The sequence below is a fragment of the Rhinatrema bivittatum genome, chromosome 4, assembly GCF_901001135.1.
Source record: "Rhinatrema bivittatum chromosome 4, aRhiBiv1.1, whole genome shotgun sequence".
Classification (NCBI taxonomy): Eukaryota; Metazoa; Chordata; class Amphibia; order Gymnophiona; family Rhinatrematidae; genus Rhinatrema; species Rhinatrema bivittatum.
The window spans coordinates 289566147-289586378 of NC_042618.1; the positions used below are offsets into that span (position 1 = coordinate 289566147).

Genomic DNA, 20232 nt, shown 5'->3' on the forward strand with positions numbered 1-20232 from the left:
AGTAGCCAAAATGTGCAAAATATTCTAACTCTGCTTGCTATGCAGATTCACTCTTCTTGCTGCATTGTCTGGTTTGTGATGTAATCATCAGCACCACTTCTGCTGCTGCAAGCCACTTATGATCCATATTGGGTGGAGGTTCCTCTCTCCTGTCTTCAAAGTACTTACCAATTTCCCTTCCCTTATGGTACTTACCAACTTTTGGGCTTATCCTGGCAATCTGATACTTGGCACACTTGCTGCATGTGGCACTGTGAGCGTTCTTAGAGTAACCAGAAGACCGATCCAGGTTGGACTCTAGCAGAAATCTTATATAAACTTCTTTAATAGTGACAAGAAAACAAACAAAAGCAACTCTACTATTCTTCACAGTTTAGCAATACAAAGGTGGTATTGCAACTTACAGTTCAATTATGACTTCTTTCCTTAGGCTGTCTTTTCTTCTCTGGGCCTTCTGTTCCCTCCTGGGTCTGGCTATTTATATATCTTCCTAGGGATCTCCATCCAGACCAGGATTCCCTGCTGTTTTAGGCTTAAGATGGACTAGGCCAGATCTCTGGATTCAGTCCTTTAAGTTGTTTTGGGGTTTTATCCTGTATATTCCTTTATATATCTTTCCCCTCAGCTGAAACTTCTTAAATTGAGCGCTTGCACTTACTAGGGATATACTTATAAGAAAAGTCCCCATTCCCCATTCTTTACATATTGCATATGCTTCTGGTGCATTTATTGCATAAAGATTATAAATTATTGTACCAATTCAGTTCAAATTATATTTGAAAGAGGAAGAGGGCCAGGATATCATTTCCAAAACTTAGAGCTCTGAGAGATGAAGCAGGATTAGGGTTTCCAAATTTTAAGTTTTAAAATGTAGCATGTCTTTGGGGGATTGGCTGTGGGACAGATTTTAGACAGGATACAGAGTTCAAATTCCATTTCTCCAAACTGATGTTTCTTGTGAATTTGAGCAAGTCTTTCACCCTCTTTTGCCTCAGGTACAAACTTAGGGTTCGGTTTTCAAATAGCTTTTGACCAGATAAGAAAACTGGCTAATTTCAGTTAGTTATCTTGAAAAGAATATTCAGAAACTAGCTGGCAAGATTTTCAGCTGAATCTTTGTCTAGCTGATCAAAATTTGACCAGCTAGATTTCTTGTAGCTGTTTTCCCTGGCTAAACTTAGCCAGGTAATGCAGAAAATCAGGCATAAAATGGCTAGGTTTTCTTAAAAAATGATCTCCTTTCATCTAAGAATAAAAATATTCTAAAAATAGACTTAGGGGCTTCCCAAACCTTTCCCTCCCTCCCTCCACTCTTAAAATTATATTTTTAAAAATGTCCTCAGGCTGCATCACCTTTCCATCTCACCCTCTACCTTTAAAATGTGAAAATAGTCCCATATGGCAGTGGCTTCCTTTTTTCCTACCCTCTATCCTTCTTATAATGTAAAAATTATACCAGCTGCAGTAGGAAGCCTCTTGTTTCCTCCCACCTTCCCTTCCTACAGTTGCACTGCAATGGGAATGAGTGCTATGGGGCGCTCCCCAGTGCGGGACGAGATATGTACTCCTGTGGTGAGACGAGCCCTTTCTGGGTAGACAGGAGAAATCTGGAGGCCCTGACCCTCCATCGGACCTGCACGCCCCAGTGAGACCATCAACGCAATGGTGATCTCTGAGTGGTCCTCTGACCACTCCAAGCCCTTTCGGAACTGCTGCTGGGTAACGGCAAGGGTGGCAGGCTGGACAGAGGTCAAGGATGGACGGAGACATCTCACATACGATGAAGACTCAGGCGATGAGGAAGACGAAGACTCAGGCATTGAGGAAGACGAAGACTCAGGCGTGGAGGAAGACGAAGACTCAGGCGTTGAGGAAGACAAAGCCTCAGGCGAGGCAAGGCATGGCAAGTCAAGGCATGGCATGACAAGGCATGGCATGGCAAGGCAAGGCAAGTTAATATCATGAATTAAAAGTCCAGAGCTCTAAAGAGAGTGCAGGGCCTCTGCCACTCACGGACCCTCGGTGAAGAGCAGCACAGAGAGGAGGATGAACGACAGCCCCTCAGGAGGTCCAGGAACAGGAAGAAGGAGGACAGCGAGCAAGGTCCCTCAGGCACCCTACACAGCCCAGCCAGGCTGGTCTCGGACCACACTGAAGAGCGGGGTCTGCCCAGGGAAGGATAGACATCAGGCTTACAGACATCAGGAACAAAGTAAAGGTCTGACGAGGGACGAGAAGACTCCTTCTCGACAGATGGAAAGACCACCAGCACCCTACACATCCCAGCGGGAGTGGTCGCGGACCACTGAGCCTCTACACACCCTACTCATCCCAGGTGGGCTGGTCACAGACCACGAGGGACAGGTCAGAACAGAGCTGAGGATATCTGGGCAATGGAGAACATCTGGAATGTGGACAAAGACATCAAGGCTGGAACAGATCATCAGAAACATCTGGAACAGAGGCTTGATGAGACAAGAGACCACGGAAAGATGAAGATGAGGGAGCTTCAATGAAGATACAGGAATGCCAGCAGGAGCGGAGAGCAGGAAGTCCAAGTGAAGACCAGCTCCAGGAGGACTAGCTCCAGGGAGGAACTTGCTCCTTGCGAAGGCAAGGAAGGACTGGTTGAAGAGCCCTTTTGTAGCCAGAAGAGGGAGTTCCAGGAAGTGACGTCATCAGGGTGGACCAGCGGCCACTCCTTCACTGGCCCTTTAAATCAGTGAAGAAGGCGCGGCCCCATGGCTAAGAAGGTGCAGGACCCTGGACAGCGACCCTGCTGAGAGACTGAAGAAGCTGAAGCAGGAGAAGGGCCGCAAGCAGGCCCCAACGTGGGAGGCAGCTTTGGAGGCAGCTTCCTGCCACAAAGAGAAGATCCGGAGACAGCTCAAGCTGCCAGGAAACATCGGTGGTGCCCTCCGGACCGCGAAGAGGAGCTCCGGAGTGGCTTCCGGCCACAGAAGAGGACAATGAAGTCAGCGGCTCTCCAGCTGCATGGAAACGGTGATGGCGGCATCCTGCCGCAGAAGACCAGGCCTCCAGGCCTGCGGGAAGATGGCGGCCACCGGGCTGCAGAGAAGACCAGCGTGGCTCCGTGCCCTTAGAGAGCCCTGGCGCGGCTCCTGCTGCGCTGGCACAACGGCGGCCTCCGGGCCGCGGGAGAGATCGGCATCGGTCGGGCAGGTAAGAAGTCTCCTGTGGCTCTGGCCACGGGAGGAATCGCAACAGCTGCAGTCAAAAGAGTCTTTGGCAGGGGTTCTCTCCTTCTGAAAAAGGACAGTTGGGGGATTCTCTCCATTCATGTCCATAAAGGAACTATTTAAAAAAATATTTTAAAGAGCTGGAGGAGGGAAATGGCTTAGGATCTGTGGAGTATTTATTTTTTTTTTATATAACAGCCAGAAGGAGAATAGATGGCCAAATTTAGGACCAGTATTACAGTGACTTAATTTGCCTGGCTAACTTGGGTGGCTAGTGTTGGAAATGAATGCTTGCCATCTAACTTTCTGGCCCAGGCCCTAACTCTACCCTAGGCTCATCCAGATTGCACCCAACTAAATTTAGTCACCTAATTTAATCACCAGCTAAATTTAGGAAGTTGTCAGATAATTTTGAAAGACTTTGTATCTAGCCAGTAAAGTCCTTCCTTAGCCAAATAGACACCTTTGAATATTGACCCTAGACTGTAAGCCCTACTGTAACTTGACTTAAGCTCTGGATTGGAAAGGCAAATAATTAAATCAAAAATCCAAATTCAAGTCTCCAAAATGAATAGAGAGCCATTAGACCAGTCACTTAATAGCATTTCTAGTTGGAAAATTGAGGGTCAAGGAAGTAAAGGAATCTTTTCTATGCATCTCCCAAAGAATACAAATGCAAAGATCAATTTTTCTGCTACTAGACTTGACCTTCAAAATATTAATGGTGCAATAACCAGAGCATTTCACATTGGCAAATGTGTTTATTTGTATAAAATTATGTTCATATTATTAACTCTTCTATTGTAAGTATAGCAAACGTATGTGGGCTGTTAACAGCATGCATATCTTTACCTGTACAATAAAGGAACTGGGAAATGTTAGCAGAATCAAGTGCACACTGAATTGCATTTGTGAATTGCCATATATACTTTAAGTTATGCATTTTGTATGGTCTCCCATGCAGTGTGCACGCAGGCCTGATTTTTCAATGAGCTTGTAGTCCAATAGGTACTTTGTAGAGTTTCAAAACTGCCCTCTCCATAAATTTTATTCCGAATTAAATACTATACAATTGGGAGAGTTCAAGTTTTATCAGACAAATATTCTATACTTTTATTGCTCTTTAACCACCAAAAAATACAATAGGAAAAAAGTATTTTCTTAAAGCACACAGTAAAAAAAATGTTGCAACTTAAAATTTAATGTCTTCAACAAATAATTGTGTCCATATATGTTATTTATGAGTTTATATATTTATTAGGGGATTAACTTAAGTGGTGGCCAACGGCAGAGAATCTGTGTTGCTCGAGCACTCTATCAAAATACCAACATTGTTTTTCTGGTAAGAACATTTATTTTGCTATTTTCTTTTAGGAATTTTAAAGGTAGCATATATGGAAATAAAGGTCAAAAAACAAAAAAAAATATCAAGTGATACTGGGACTAACTTAATACATCTCAAGGGTAATTTTAAAAGGCATTTCCGCAGGTAAAAAAAAATACTTCACCTGTGGAAATGAACTCATATAAAACTGCATGATAGATGGGAAACCCAGGCACCTAAGGCCTCTGTGTGCTAAAGCTTACCCACAGTTAGGCCGATGTGGCTGTGCACAGGTTAGAAAAACAGATGCTCGTAAAATTGAGCAACCATTTTCCTAACCCATGCACAGCCTCTTCCTCTCAGCGCCCAATGCCAAGGAGGCGCTAGGGATGGGGAATGGGATGCATAATTTTCCCTAGCGCCTCCTTTTTAACACAGCAGCTCATTTGCCTACTGCTTCATACGCATGGAAGAGGTGGATGGGCGTACGTTAGGAAAGCAGGTACTCAATCATGAGTGCCCATTTTTCGTGTACCAATATTGCATTGACCTACTTGAGTAGAAATGTTCTTGGGGTGAGGCTGGGGAGTGGTTTACACTTGAGTCAAAATTTTTTTTTAATTTCAAAAGAAGGCGCATGTGGATAAGCGCATATTGGTAGGCGCATATCTTTCATGCATATTACAAAGTGCAGACTCCAGCTGAGTTAACAGACGAGATGGAGCGTACGAGAGCCCATGCGTCAGCGGAACCGGCACCTCCAGAATCAGGCATAAGCCTCTGCTCTGCATGCAACCTCAGAGCCACACAGAGCGAGGAAGCAGACTCCCTATGTGCCCAATGTGAAGAGGCCCTGGGAGTTCCAGGCCAGGGCCGGTCGCAGCCCAGCGCACTTGCCGGTTCTTCAGGGAACACCCCGGACCTAGCAGGCAGCAGTGAGCAGCCAGGGAACCCGAGAGACCTGGTGCCCCTAAGGCCAGATCCTGCTTCGCTCTCCTGGGTGGAATTATTCAAGGGGATTCATGCCTTTGTCACAATGCAGGCTGCTCCCCGAACGGGTCCATACGCACCGGATGACCCGGCCCCTGGACCCTCAAGGCCTAGGCACGGCCACTCGCCTCCCGGAACCCCCACTTATGGGGATTCAGATTGCCCTGAGGAAGACGACGAACCCCCCGAGGAGGGAGAACTTCCCTCGGGGATTGAACCATATCGGACCATGAGGCGCTTCTTTCTGAAAGAGGATCTCCCAGGCCTGATCGCTCAATGCCTGTCGGAACTGGCTCTCCCGGGCCATGACACCCCAGGGGAACCTAGAATGAACCCCCTGTCAGAGGGCCTGCGCCAAACGACTCACCATTTTCCCCTCCTACAAGCAGCAGAACAGCTAATCGATCTGGAATGGAATGCGCCGGAGGCCTCATTCAAAGGCTGCTACCCCCTATGGCTGCTACCCATTCGGGGGTAGCAGCCATAGGGGGCAGGCTAACCCTCTTCTACCGCAGGTGGGTCGAGATCACCTCGGACCAGTGGGTCCTCACCATCTTCCGGGCCTTGGCTGGCATGTACCCCTTAGACCCGGCAACCAAGGAGCTGCTGGCGTGCCCCCAGGTAGACGCCATGGTTAGTGCAATTGTGAAGCGCACCACCATTCCAGTGGAAGAGGGGACGGCCCTCAAGGATACACATGACCGGCGCATGGACGCCATTCTGAAACAAGCCTTTGAGGTGGCAGCCATGTCCCTACGAATTGCGACCTGCTGCACCATGGTGACGCGTTCCTGTTTATCACAGGCTAGGAACAACATCCCAGGAGAAGAGATGGAATCAGCTCTCTTGTTCCTCACTGACTCAGCCTCCGACCTAGTCCGTGCGGCAGCCAAGGGAGTGTCATCCTCAGTGGCAGCCAGGAGACAGCTCTGGTTACGTAATTGGTCGGCCGACTCCTCCTCCAAGACACGTCTCACGAGAATGCCCTTTAGGGGATCCCTTCTGTTCGGCAGCGACCTCGAGAAACTGGCCAATAAATGGGGCGCCTCTCCATTGCCCCGTCTACCAGAAGACAGGTCAAGGAGGAGACAGCGCCCTTTTCCTAGACCATCCAGAGGTAGAAACTCTCAGCGCTTCAATCCTACCAAGCACCTCGTCCACAGGCCAGGAACCAGTCCTTTCGGACTAAGCACAACAAGAGGGGAACCGGCCCGGGTTCGGGTCCCGGCCGTACCCCGCAATGACAATCAGCCGACCCATCCGGGGGTAGCAGCCATAGGGGGCAGGCTAACCCTCTTCTACCGCAGGTGGGTTGAGATCACCTCGGACCAGTGGGTCCTCGCCATCTTCCGAGAAGGGTATTACCTGGACTTTCTTCGGCTCCCGCCGGACAAGTTTGTGGAATCTCCTTGTTCACCCCTCAAGAGGACGGCACTAGAAGTTACCTTGCGGAGGCTCCTGTCCCTAAAAGCCATAATCCCAGTGCCTGCAGAGGAGATAAATTCTGGGCATTATTCCATTTATTTCATAGTGCCCAAGAAGGAGGGCACTTTCAGGCCCGTCCTGGACCTCAAGTCAGTCAACCGACACCTACGGGTCCCCAGCTTTCGCATGGAAACTCTGCGGTCTGTCAAGAATTCAGTACAGCCAGGGGAGTTTCTCACCTCCCTAGATCTGTCGGAATCCTACTTGCATATCCCAATCCATCGGGATCACCAGCGCTACTTACGCGTCAAAGTCCTGAACCAACACTTCCAGTTCTGAGCTTTACCCTTCGGGTTAGGCACCGCGCTGCGGACCTTTACCAAGGTCATAGTAGTAGTGGCGGCATCCCTCCAGAAGGAAGGAATCCTCGTCCATCCCTACCTGGACGATTGGCTGATCAGGGCAAAATCACCGGAGGAGAGCCACCAGGCAACCAACATAGTTATAGCTCTTCTGGAAAGCCTAGGATGGGTAGTAAACTTGAACAAGAGTTCCCTACAGCCTTCTCAGTCACTGGAATACCTAGGAGTCCGATTCGACACCCAGGAAGACAAGGTCAGTCTGACATCCAAGAGGAGGTCAAAGCTCCGGAATCGTCTGCAGACCCTGCTGAGCGCCACCCGGCCTACAGCTTCGGATTACCTACAGGTCCTCGGCCTTATGGCATCCACTCTGGAGGTGATACCATGGGCGCGGGCGCATATGAGACCATTACAACGTGCCCTCCTATCTCGGTGGAGCCCACGATCACAGTACACCTACCTCTACCAGCCAGAGTGTGGATTCAGATACGGTGGTGGTTGCAGCCCGGCCACATGAGCTGGGGGTCAAGAATGTCCTCCCCAACCTGGACCCTGCTCACTACAGATGCCAGCCTGAACGGATGGGGAGCACACTGTGAAGAACTCACCACCCAAGGGCGATGGAACAGAGAAGAGTCGGGGTGGAACATCAACCGACTAGAGGCACGGGCAGTCAGGATAGCATGCCTGCGATTTGCCCACAGACTTCAAAACAGAGCGGTCAGAGTGATGTCGGACAACGCCACCATAGTGGCATACATCAACCGACAAGGCGGAACCAGAAGCCGACAGGTATCCCTAGAAATAGCCCCCCTGATGACTTGGGCGGAAGCAAATCTCCAGGACATCTCCGCCATCCACATCGCCGGGAAGGACAACACCACGGGAGACTTCCTCAGCAGAGAAAGCCTAAGTCCGGGGGAATGGCAGCTGTCGCCCACAGCTTTCCAGATAATTGTGGATCAGTGGGGGACGCCGGGCATGGACCTACTAGCGGACAGGTCCAACGCTCAAGTACCCAGATATTTCAGCCGCAGGCGGGATCCTCTATCCCAGGGGATCGATGCCCTGGTACAGCCATGGCCTCAAGGGATCCTGCTATATGCCTTTCCTCCATGGCCCCTGCTGGGCACCATTATACACAAGATTCAGCGGCACAGAGGCCTAGTTCTTCAAGTGGCCCCGGACTGGCCAAGAAGACCCTGGTACACAGACATGAGAAGACTACTGGCAGGGAATCCATTACCCCTGCCTCCACACAGGGACCTGCTACGGCAAGGTCCCATCCTCCACGAGGATCCAGCTCAGTTCTCCCTTACGGTCTAGCCATTGAGAGGGCTAGACTGAAGAAAAGAGGATACTCGGGGCCGGTTATAGATACACTCCTCCAAGCACGCAAGTTCTCCACATCACTAACATATATAAGGATCTGGAGAGTATTTGAAGCCTGGTGCGACACTCACAGCACCAATCCACATGCCGCTAAGATCCCTATCATTTTGGATTTCCTGCAAGATGGACTTCAGAAGGGTCTGTCCCTCAATTCCATCAAGGTTCAAGTGGCAGCGCTATCCTGCTACGGTCCCCTGAGTGACGGCAACAGCATCGCCACACACCCAGACGTTTCACGTTTCCTGAAAGGAGTCAAACACATTCGCCCGCCACTGAAGTGGCCAGTGCCCCTGTGGAACCTCAACCTAGTTTTGGAGTTTCTAGCGGGACCCGCCTTCAGACCACTTCGAGGCCTGTCCCTCCATTTGTTAACCTTGAAGATGGTGTTCCTGCTGGCCGTATGCTCAGCACGCCGCATCTCAGAGCCCAAGTGCTGTCCTGCCGTGATCCGTTTCTCAGATTCACTCCAGAGGCTATCCATCTTTGCACGGTTCCTTCCTTCTTACCCAAAGTAGTCTCACACTTCCACCTCAACCAAACCATATCCTTGCCTACCACGGAAGGTTTGAAGAAGTCGGAAGAAGGTCGAATTCTACGCCATCTCGACATTGGCAGGCTGCTGTCCAGATACCTGGACATGTCGGAAGCAGTACGAAAGACGGACCACCTGTTCATCCTTCACAGCAGGAAAAAGCAAGGGGAAGCGGCCTCACGGGCAACCATCACCCGCTGGATCAAAGAAGTTATCAAGGCAGCCTACGTAGAAGCGGGAAAACCACCACCTCTACGGGTCAAGGCTCACTCTACCAGAGCGCAAGCAGCCTCTTGGGCAGAAACTAGGATGCTGTCGCCTGCAGAGATATGTAAAGCGGCGACGTGGTCCTCCCTCCATACCTTCTCCAGATTCTACCGTCTGGACGTCCAGGCCAGGGAGGACACAGCATTTGCGAGGGCAATCCTAAACGGTCCTCGGGCAGCCTCCCACCCAGTCCGGGAGTAGCTTTTGTACATCCCATTCGTTTTGAGTCCATCCACGCTAGGAAATGTAGAGATTACTTACCTGATAATCTCCTTTTCCTTAGTGTATGCAGATGGACTCAGCATCCCGCCCGGCTGCCGGCGTACATGGGGATTCACCGACTCACGGTAAGCCATGTTTTCTTATATAGGGCATCCACCCTGCCGGGTGTCGCCGCCTTCCGGTTGAGAACACTGGCGGTCTCCAGCTACTATCAATCAGTCAGTGTAATCCTGTTCATTTAATCGATCGGTCAGTTACACATATATCCATAAAGCTTTTGCAAGGAAGATTACTGAATTGCTGCACTTCCTGCGGGGGTATATGACCCATTGGTTGATCTCCTTGCTGTGACATTGCCTCCCGGGCAGCTTGAGGATAGCTAGCAGGAGAGCACTTCATCAGAGCAGGAGCATGTCTCTCTTCAAGAGGATGAGACAGTGGCCAGTTGAGCTTTTGATCCACCAGAACATCAGTGTGTTGGTAGAGATATATGTGGTGAGAAGGAAGTAAAGGGCCTCTGAGAGGCAATGTGGGAGAAGATTCAGGGCATGAAGCATGAGCTACAGGCCACTCACCAGTTCATTGATACCCAAACTGCAGTGTGGAAAGAGATGCTGCAAAGGATGCCTCTCCTTGCCAATTGCAGCCACAGCAGCTCCATTCCATTTCATGGGTACCATGCACCTAGATGCTACCTCACCAGGCTGATGGATCACCTGTACCACTGCCACCTTCATGTCTTGCTCCATCCCCACCCATCAAACCACCACCACAGTCCATGCTGCCTCCTGCATCACCTCTCTGCAGGATTCTCCTACAGACTTGCTGTGATACTGCCTCCAGGTTCTGTGCTCTCTGAGGGCAGTGTGAGCAGGGCCAGGACTCCACTGTAGAGAAGTTCAAGATTAGGGCAGCCTAATGCATGTGAGCTTCCTCCACCTCACAAAAATGGTTGGTCAAGGAAGCCACAATATTTTATTTTTGTTCACATTATGCACAACTTATAAATAAATATATATTCACCTTCTAAAATGTCTTTGTATCCAAGAGCTCCTTTCCTCTATATTTTGCCTTTGATTCATGAGATGTATCTCAGGCTATTGCTCCTGAGTCAGCTTCTCTCTCTTCTCCCTCTCCTCTTCATTCTGATTCTCCACCAAAACATCTGGAGGAAGCAGGCATCTGGTTTTGGCCAGGTTTTGTAACATACAGCAGGCTAGAAAGATCTTACGGTCTTTAGGTGGGTTGTAGAGAAGACAGCGGAAATGTGTTTTAAGTAGACCAAAGGTTCTCTCAATGACAGCTCTGGTCTTCTAGCATGTCCTGTTATAGTGAGCCTCTGCTGTCATCTGTGGGGTAGCTTTTGGGATCATGAGTCAAGTTTTGAGTGGATAGACTCTATCACCTGTAGGGGAGAAGGCATAGAAAAAACTGAGTTAAATAGATGTAAGTTTGGGAGTGGGACAGTTTAAAAGATAGGATCTGAATAGTCCTCCAGGGCCAATGATATTGGTTAACCTAAATATGAGGGAGAGCTTATTTGGTATGTGGTGAAAGTGATAGGTGCCATCCTATGTAGAATCCAATCCCTATCCATGTGTCCTTCCTGGAAGTGGTCATGAATTCTTGATTGCGAGAGAATGTACGCATCATGAGTGGATCCTGAAAATCTGGGCACGACATCCAGGATGATACCCTTGGCATCATAAGCCACATGCATATTGAAGGAGTGGAAGCATTTGAGGTTGTGGTAGGTGGCCTCTTCTCCCCTTGGTGCTCTCATGGGGATATGAGTGCAATCAACAGCCCACAAGAAAGAGAGTAAATATTAAATTGATAGAAATATGTCATTATTTGATGATGTTGCTTCTTCTGTGAGGCAAGGATATATAGTGTGTGTTTTCCTCAGTAAGGCAGCCAGGACCTGATCTATACCAGAGAGGTGGCTGATTCTTGAAGTGATCCCTAGAGGTATCTGGAAGGTACCGGTAGCAAAAAAGGCCAGGGTGGTAGTGAACTTGAAATATACTGGCAAGGTGTGGTTCTTTTAGATGGTGGATTGCAGGTCCTGCTTTAGCTGCTGGCATAGGAACAGTATAATTTCCTTGTTGAATCTGAACCTATGCAATAGAGATGAGCTTCGTTTTTTCGTATCGGGTCAGATTTCGGTTCAGGCACTTCGTTGACATTTTCATTTTTCTGCAGATTGTTTTTTGTCGGCACAGATAGGGAAAACGAGTCGGAAAACAAATAAAAAAAAAAATGAATCGGGAAAAAAACGAATCGAAAAAAAACACCCCAACCCTTCAATTTTACTTTCTTACAACCCCCCCCCCCCCCCACCATCCCGATCCCTCCCCAAGACTTACTAAAAACCCCTGGTGGTCCAGCAGGGTCCCACGAGCAATGTCTCCCTCTTGGGCCATCGGGCCTACCACGAATCAAAATGGCGCCAGTTCCCTTTGCCTTTACAATGTCACAGGGGACTTATGATGTCACAGGGGCTTGCCAAAAGTCCCTGGTGGTCTGCAGGGGTCCTGGTGCGACCTCTTGCACTCGGGTCGTTGGCTGCCGGTATTCAAAATGCCACTGATAGCCTTTGACCTACTATGTCACAGGGGTTACCGGTGCCATTGGTCAGCCCCTGTCACATGGAAGGAGCAATGGATGGCCGGCGCCATCTTGTGGTCAAGATGGCGCTGGCCCCTGTGACATAGTGAGGGCAAAGGCTTTTGTCGCCATTTTGAATACAGGCAGCTGACGGCCTGAGTGCAGGAGGTCGCTCCCAGACCCCCGCTGGACTTTTGGCAAGTCTTGTGGGGGTCAGGAGGGTCCCCCAAGACTTTCCAAAAGACCCCGGTGGTCCAGCAGGGATCCTGGAGCGATCTCCTGCATTCGGGCTGTCGGCTGCCAGTAATCAAAATGGCACCGATAGCCTTTGCCCTTACTATGTCACAGGGGCTATCGGCGCCATTTTGAATACCGGCAGCCGATGGCATGAGTGCAGTAGGTGGCTCCTGGACCCCCACTGGACCACCAGGGAGTTTTTGCAAGTCTTGGGGGGGTCAGGAGGGTGGGGGTTTTGTTTAAATTCGCTCCTTTAGACGGCTGAATAATTTGGTGAAGATTTGTTGTATTCATGGGAATCGTGATACGTTTCGCTTCCCCACGAATACAATGAATATGGCCCTATACGTTGCGGATTGCCAATACATTGCAAATGAATGCACACCCCTATTGTATTGTACCATGTAGAAAAGCTTAAAAGGAAAGAGTGGAGGAGTAGCCTAATTGTTAGAACAGTGGGCTATGAACTAGTAGGGTGTGCATTCGTTCCCTACAAATTGGTAATCTGCAACGTATAGGGCCATATTCGTTGTATTCGTGGGGAAGTGAAACGTATTGTGATTCCCCACGAATACAACAAATCTTTGCTGAATTATTTGGCCGTCTAAAGGAGCCAATTTAAACAAACCCCCCACCCTCCTTACCAAAACTCCCTGGTGGTCCAGCGGGGGTCCGGGAGCCATCTCCTGCACTCACACCCTTGGCTGCCGGAATTCAAAATGGCGCCGATATCCTTTGACCTACTATGTCACAGGGGCTACCGGTGCCATTGGTTAGCCCCTGTCACATGGCAGGAGCAATGGATGGCCTGCGCCATCTTGTGCTCCTACCATGTGACAGGGGCTGACCAATGGCAGGTGTGTGTCGACCTGATTTTATAAACTGCCTACATGCATGCACAAGTACCTATGTGTGAATATCTTTTTGGGAAAAAAGGGCTGGAATCTGGGTGGGACTTGGGCATTCCAGAGCAGGGCCAAGATATATGCATGCAAGTAGCTACATACCTGGGTGCATGCCCAGATATAGTTACTTCTACTATGGATGAAGTGCAAATCTCAATAGAACTGTTTCCAGGCATCTCTGAAGTGTTTGAGGATTCTGGGTTAACTGGGCGGAGGCAGGCTAAAGAGCCCAGGGGGGTTTAGAGGATACAGCAATAGACTGGGCGAACTGATGAAACTGGTCATGGGCTCAACATGCATCTGTTATAAAATTTCCTCACTTGCATGTCCCAAAGCTGCACAAGCTTAAAATTAGGAACACATATACACACACCAGGGCTATTTTATAACATGCATGCATATGTGCATGCAGGATATGAAATTGCTGTATCATGCCACATGCCCATATACACATGTATAAGTGTGCTCGCATGCCTGCTTAAAAGTTACCGTCCCTGATTACAAGCCCTTGGATATAGGGAAATACAATCAGTACCTGAATGTAATCCACTTTGAACTGCCAAAAAGTGGAATATAAAGTAAAAAAAAAAAAAAAGACTTACAGTATTCCTAGCCCCCTATATATAAATATAGCCAATATTAAAAATATTAAAAAGAACCAGTACAAGTATACTTCTTATATCTTATATCTAGGGAAGAATACTTGCTGTGGCAAAAGAAGCTAATGGTGCTCCTACAAAGCATGACATATGTCATTTTGAATGATATCTTCAGTAGATATGCATTCTTTCATTTAGGGGTACACATGAGACTTGCAATATTTTCAAAAGCTACTGTAATCATCATCATCATCACATAATATTGTGGTATTCCTGTTCCAGCCTTCCTACTTATTGAAGTCCTCACCCTAACTGGTAAAATGCAAGAACCAAAATGCATTAGGATGTGATATTTTTAAAAAGTCAGATTGTTTTCTTTAATAATATGAAACTAGAGGGTTTTTTTCTCTGAGAGTTCTCATATTTATTAATGGGAGAAAGTTCACTTTCTTTTTAGCTTCTTAAAAGAACAGGTAAAATTGAAAAGCAAAATTACTGATTTTACTCTCCCAATCTCTTTTACTGTCATTGCAGGATGATCCATTCTCTGCTTTAGACATTCATTTAAGTGATCATTTAATGGAGGAAGGAATCTTGAAGTTCCTCCAGGAAGACAAGAGAACAGTTGTTTTGGTGACACACAAGCTACAATATTTGCCACATGCTGACTGGGTATGGATTTAGAAGATCATATTTTCTTTATTTAGATGAAATGGTTCTTTATTAATTTTTCCAAGTTATTTTTTATGACGTGATAACATACTATGGCCATATTCACTACGGCTTTTCTTCCATTTAGTGTCTATGGCTAAAACCCTTACGGGTGAATTTTAAAAACCCGGCGAGCGCACGTGGCAGGTCATGCGTGCCGAGCACATTTTAAAAATAGCCCAGCCACACACATATCTCCCAATATGCACAGAATAAGGCCCTAACATACGCGATAAACCCCTATCCCATGTGAAAAGGGCCTTTTCGCGTACAATAGGATGTCAATGACCGGGAGGGGAGGAGTCGGCCACAGCACTGCTGCCAGCGATAATGTGAGGAACATTCTTGCCGGCAGCAGTGTGGTGGTGCTATTTGTGTGAAAGACTGCAGCTGGCCAAACCGCGGCCAGTGAAATCGCACCACCTCAGTGTGAACGGCTGCGGCCTTTTGCAGGCCCGCACCCCCCTTCGCCCCGCCCCCTTTTTGCGGGATTCATCATTCCACGAGAAATGATGAATCCTGCCCTTAGTTTTCAATAAAGTTAATGAACAATAATGAAGAATAGATTATTAAATTTGTGACCTTGTTCTTCTAGTAAAGTCTCTGAATTTATGGAAACCAATCCCTTAATAATTTATTTCCTTTTCCTTTCAGTTACTCAGATTGAAAAAAGTGTAAACCTTCTTCCAATTCTCAAATTTCTTTTCCCCATTGTAAAATGTTTAGAATTTAGTCCCTATAATTTATTTTATTTATTTATTTTTAGATTTTTATATACCGGTGTTGAAATACAGATCACATCGGTTTACATTGAAACTGAACATAAGTTTTTGCCTAGAGGCATTACATTAATTAATCAAAATACAGAACCCAAATTCTCATACCTCTCCTACAATATTCTTAAATATCTGAGATCTCCTTTGGAAAGCACCAGGTTACAACTTACCTTTCAAATGTAGGACACTTGAGACAGTAAAACTCTTGAACTCTAGGGATATGCAATGTACTTTTTTTGTATTGTTTTAATTTCATGTTGTTTTTTGCTTGATATCATTTTTTAAATGGTTTGTTGGGATTTTTTTGTTTTTCCTTAATTTCATGATTAGTGTGCGCTAAGTTCTGTTAGATCCTGGAAAGGATATTCATCTTTATTGTAAATATTCTACCCAACCAGGAAAGAGAATAGGTTAATCACATCCTCAGATCAACAAAGGTAGATAATTTAAAGCAGTCTATCTAAATTGCTTGAGATTTGGACTTCTAGGTATCACTAAGGGCCTTATTTTCCAATATCGCATTAGGGGGCGTTACCAATGCAAATGAGGCTTCTTTCGTGCAGTGGGGAAAAATCGCGTGCGGCGATGTTTTCGCCATTCACGAAAACATTAGCGCCGCATGCGATGTTTCCCCAGGGCACAATATTTGCTGGTTTCTTTTATCACGGTGCACAATAGTGAGAGTGAGTGAGTGTGAGAGAGAGAGAGAGAGAGAGAGAGAGAGAGAGAGAGAGAGAGAGAGAGAGAGAGAGAGAGACTTACTATAGTGCCTATGCCCTACATAGGTATTTTAACCCCTATGGGAGGGCCACCTACTAACTCGGGGTGGGGATTAGGTATGAGCGTCGGGGGTTGGGGGCCACTTTCGCATTCCACATGAGACCTACGGACAGAACAGTGGTCTCTAGTGCAGATTTGCTGGCTGTCGGAGTGAGGACGCTCACTCCAAGAAGTGGTTTGGGCAACGTTCTCTCTACCTAGCTTGATGGACACTCTACCTGGGCAACAACATGCTAGGTGGAGAGAACGTTGGCCAAATCTCCGCTTGGAGTGAGCGTCCTCACTCCGACGGCCAGCAAATCTGCACTAGAGACCACTGTTCAGTCCATAGGTCTCATGTGGAATGCGAAAGTGGCCCCCAACCCCCGACGCTCATACCTAATCCCCACCCCGAGTTAGTAGGTGGCCCTCCCATAGGGGTTAAAATACCTACTTTTGGGGACAATCTCAGATCCAAGAGTTCAGTTTTAACAAGGTTAACTAATCTGCAATTACCTGTAGTTTATTCATTGTTTCTAAATATGGACTGGATCCCTTACAAAAAGAAGAACATCATTCACAAATAGAGCAATTTTATATTCTTTCCCTTGGAGTCCATCCATCCCACAAACACCCAGGTGGTCTCTTATTGCACAGTGGCTCTAGAAAGAGTGCAAAAATAGTGTGGAAAGGGGCATCCCTGTTTCATTCCCCTCACCAGATTGAAAGTAGAGGACTTAATTCCATTAAATCTAATGTGCTTTGGGAACATGATATAGACTGGATATCCATTTAAGCATGTTGGGGCCAAAATTCATCTTCTGTAAAGTAGCAAACAAGACACACAAGTCAATCCTGTCAAATGCTTTTTCAGTGTCCAAGGTTTTGTACTTTGACCTTACATACCAAACTGACTGTTCACCTGATATTCTCTGGCCCTTGTCAGCTTTGCATAAATTCCATCTGGTCCTTATGAATTCATTTTTCTTAAGGACCAGGTGGGATTTATGCATTTTTCAATTCTGTTCACAAAGATTTTTGCAAAAATCTTCACATCATAATTGAGAAGAGATATCAATCTATATGAGCCACATTTTTGAGGATTATTCTCTTCCTTGGGAATCATTGCACTAGAGGCCAATATCTTAGACTTCAACAGACTATCTCCCTGCAATATGCTATTATAAATCCCAGCCAATTTAGGAAGAAGAATTGGAACAAATGTCTTATAATAGTTGAGGGTGAAAGCATCGTCACCTGGAGATTTCCCAGCCCTTAAATTTTTGATTGCCTGATCTATCTCAAATTGAGAGATCCCTTCTTCCAAGGAGTGATCCTCATCTGTTAGAAAGGAATAACCAGCATCCTGAAGGAAGTTCTCTATAAGTGATTCCATCCCAGTTGACTCACACAAGTATAATTTACTGTAGTATGCAACAAAAGATTTTTATATGTCAAGAGGGTTATTGTTGTATTCCCCCTCATTCATCTCTAGTTCTTTAACATATCTGTTCACCATAAGGGAATTTAATCTCCAAGCTATAATCTGCCCATTTTATTCCCCAATCATAGACTTTCTGCTAGTAATACCTTTTAGAGGTTATGACCTTGCAATTTAAAACTGTATTTATGTAATTTTCTCTTTAGGGCCTCTGATGAGCAATTTGCATTTTGAATTTCCAGAATTTTAACTTCCCCTTGGAGTTTGTTCTCTTCTGCCTTCCTGTTCCTGTTGAGAACATTTTTTAAAAGCAATAATATGGCCTCTAATCACTCCCTTTTCGGCATTCCAAACAATATTCCTGTTAGGATTTGTGGACCCTTGGCCCAAGGTGGGGTTAATGCTACCTGAGGAATTGGGCTCCGTAGGTTCCCACCATCGGGAGGCGAGGCTGGTCGGGAACAGAGGCAAACAGGAGCTTCGTCAGTACCGACCCTCGTTCCCTACAGGTTGAGCCCTTGGGTGCCGGGGCCAGCTGGTTTTAGGCGCACCTCTGTGTGGCTGGTCCCGGAGAGAGTAGGAGACTGGAGGCAGAGAATGTCAGTAAGGTTAGGTAGTCCAAGACTGAGATACTATCGGGGGGAGAGGTAGAGAAGGCCTCAAGGGGTGACAGGCCACTGCAGTTCCGAGGATAATGGAGCAGGACCACGTGGGAGTGACCCTGAGGAGAGGAGATGCAGGAGTTGAGGCTTGTGCTCTGATAGGCTGAAGCAGGGCTAGAGCGGAGGATCCACTGTAGCAGGTATGAGTAGAGAAGTAACACAGAGGAGCTGCCTGAGACACGGCAGTATAATAGCAGGACCTTGCAATGTAGAAGTACTGAGAGGTGCCCCGAGGAGCAGGGACACAGAGACAAAGTCCAGTAATGTTGCAGCTCTGAGCCAGGTCTTGATGAGGGAAAGCACTGAAACAGGATCTCCGATGTAGAAGTGATGCACCAGGTCCCGAGGAGCAGGAAGCGCAGAGACAGGGTCCCAGATGAGGTAGCGCTGAGTCATGTCCCGAGGAGTGGGAAGCACGGAGACAAGAGTCCCAGGTGAGGTAGCGCTGATCCAGGCTCCGAGGAGCGGGAAGCGTGGAGACAGGATACCAATGTGAGGCACAGGGATCCGTAGAGCAGGAACAACAGGTCCGAAGTACTGGAGCAAGCACCAAGAAGGAACCAGGGAACTCATTGCTAAGTTGGTTAGTGGTGGCTGGAGGTGGTCTTTAAATATCCTGGGCCTGTGATGTCATCAGTCGGGGACGAGCCTGCAGGTCCCGCCATTGGCCCTTTAAAGGGAGGACAGATGGCGCGCACGTGCACCTAGGGAGACCCAGGATTGGGACACTGGTCGGTGGCGTCCTAGCTGCCACGTGGAGCACAGGGAGCCAGAAGGAACGTGGTGGCAGTGGCTGGCCACTGCCGTGAGTTTTCTGGGAGTGGAAAGCCAAGCATGATATGACATGAGTTGAGCCGGCCACAGGCGGCTGCGGCCGGCGGCCACAACAATTCCTGTGGCTATCAATGAGCTCATTAAATGCAAAATATTCTTTGACAGTTTTTTATGGTGACCACATTATCATCATCTTTCAAAAGAGAATCATCAAAGACCCATCTTCTATGCAGATGGATTGTTCAATGGATGAAACAGGAGACTAGGACAGGTGTATGGACGGACCATGTAATTACCCCAATTTGTGCAGCTATATCTACAATTAGGTATCTACTCCCCCAATGTAATCTGTCCCTGAGTAGGTATTAGTAGGAGTAAAGTAAGTATATTCCCTATTGTGTGGCTGGACATAGGTCCAGATGTCAATCAACCCCCCCAAATTCCATTTGAACACAATAAAGAGCGGAGTGTAATGATGATCCTGTTATGTTCGTGGACCCTTGGGCCAGTTGGGACAGAAGGTGGAGTGCTATGAGGACCCACAGCAAGAGTCCCAACCAGGAGGCGGTTCGGAGACCCAGAGCAGGCTTAGATATTGGACTACGGTGAAGCCTTATGCGACCAAAGACTCCGTACCTACTGGTAGGATGGCTGACGTCAACCCCTGGTGAAAGAAGAATCTTCACCCTGGAGACCAGTACTCCCCTGGGAGGAGCCCTTAGGAGTCTGGCCACTGGGACTTTTGGAGATTCACCCTGGAAACCGAAGTCCCCCCAGGAGGAGCCCGTAGGGACCCGGCCGCTGGGACTTAGGTGACTCCTTGAAGATGGAAGGTGGTCCGGATGCAGGCGCCTCCTGCAGGTCATGGGGTCCGGACGGCTGGCGCCTCCAGCAGGTCGAAGGTAGTCCAAGGTCGATCCAGGAGTCGGATTCCAGAGACAGTCAGCAGCCAGTCCAGGGGTTCGTATCCAGCGAGCGGTCCGCAGTCAATCCAGGGGTCGTAGCCAGAACACGGTCCAAAGCCAGTCTAAGGGGTCAGAACCA

General features: G+C 47.7%; 1 protein-coding gene across 2 annotated transcripts in view; it reads left to right on the plus strand.

Moving 5' to 3' along the window:
• Positions 1-20232, plus strand: part of ABCC9 (ATP binding cassette subfamily C member 9) — a 976112-nt gene that overhangs the window by 464987 nt on the left and 490893 nt on the right. For both annotated transcript variants that reach the window (XM_029600177.1, XM_029600176.1), the window contains exons 20-21: positions 4462-4542; positions 14600-14737. In XM_029600177.1, the coding sequence (XP_029456037.1) occupies positions 4462-4542; positions 14600-14737 (219 nt within the window). The remainder of the gene's footprint in view (positions 1-4461; positions 4543-14599; positions 14738-20232) is intronic.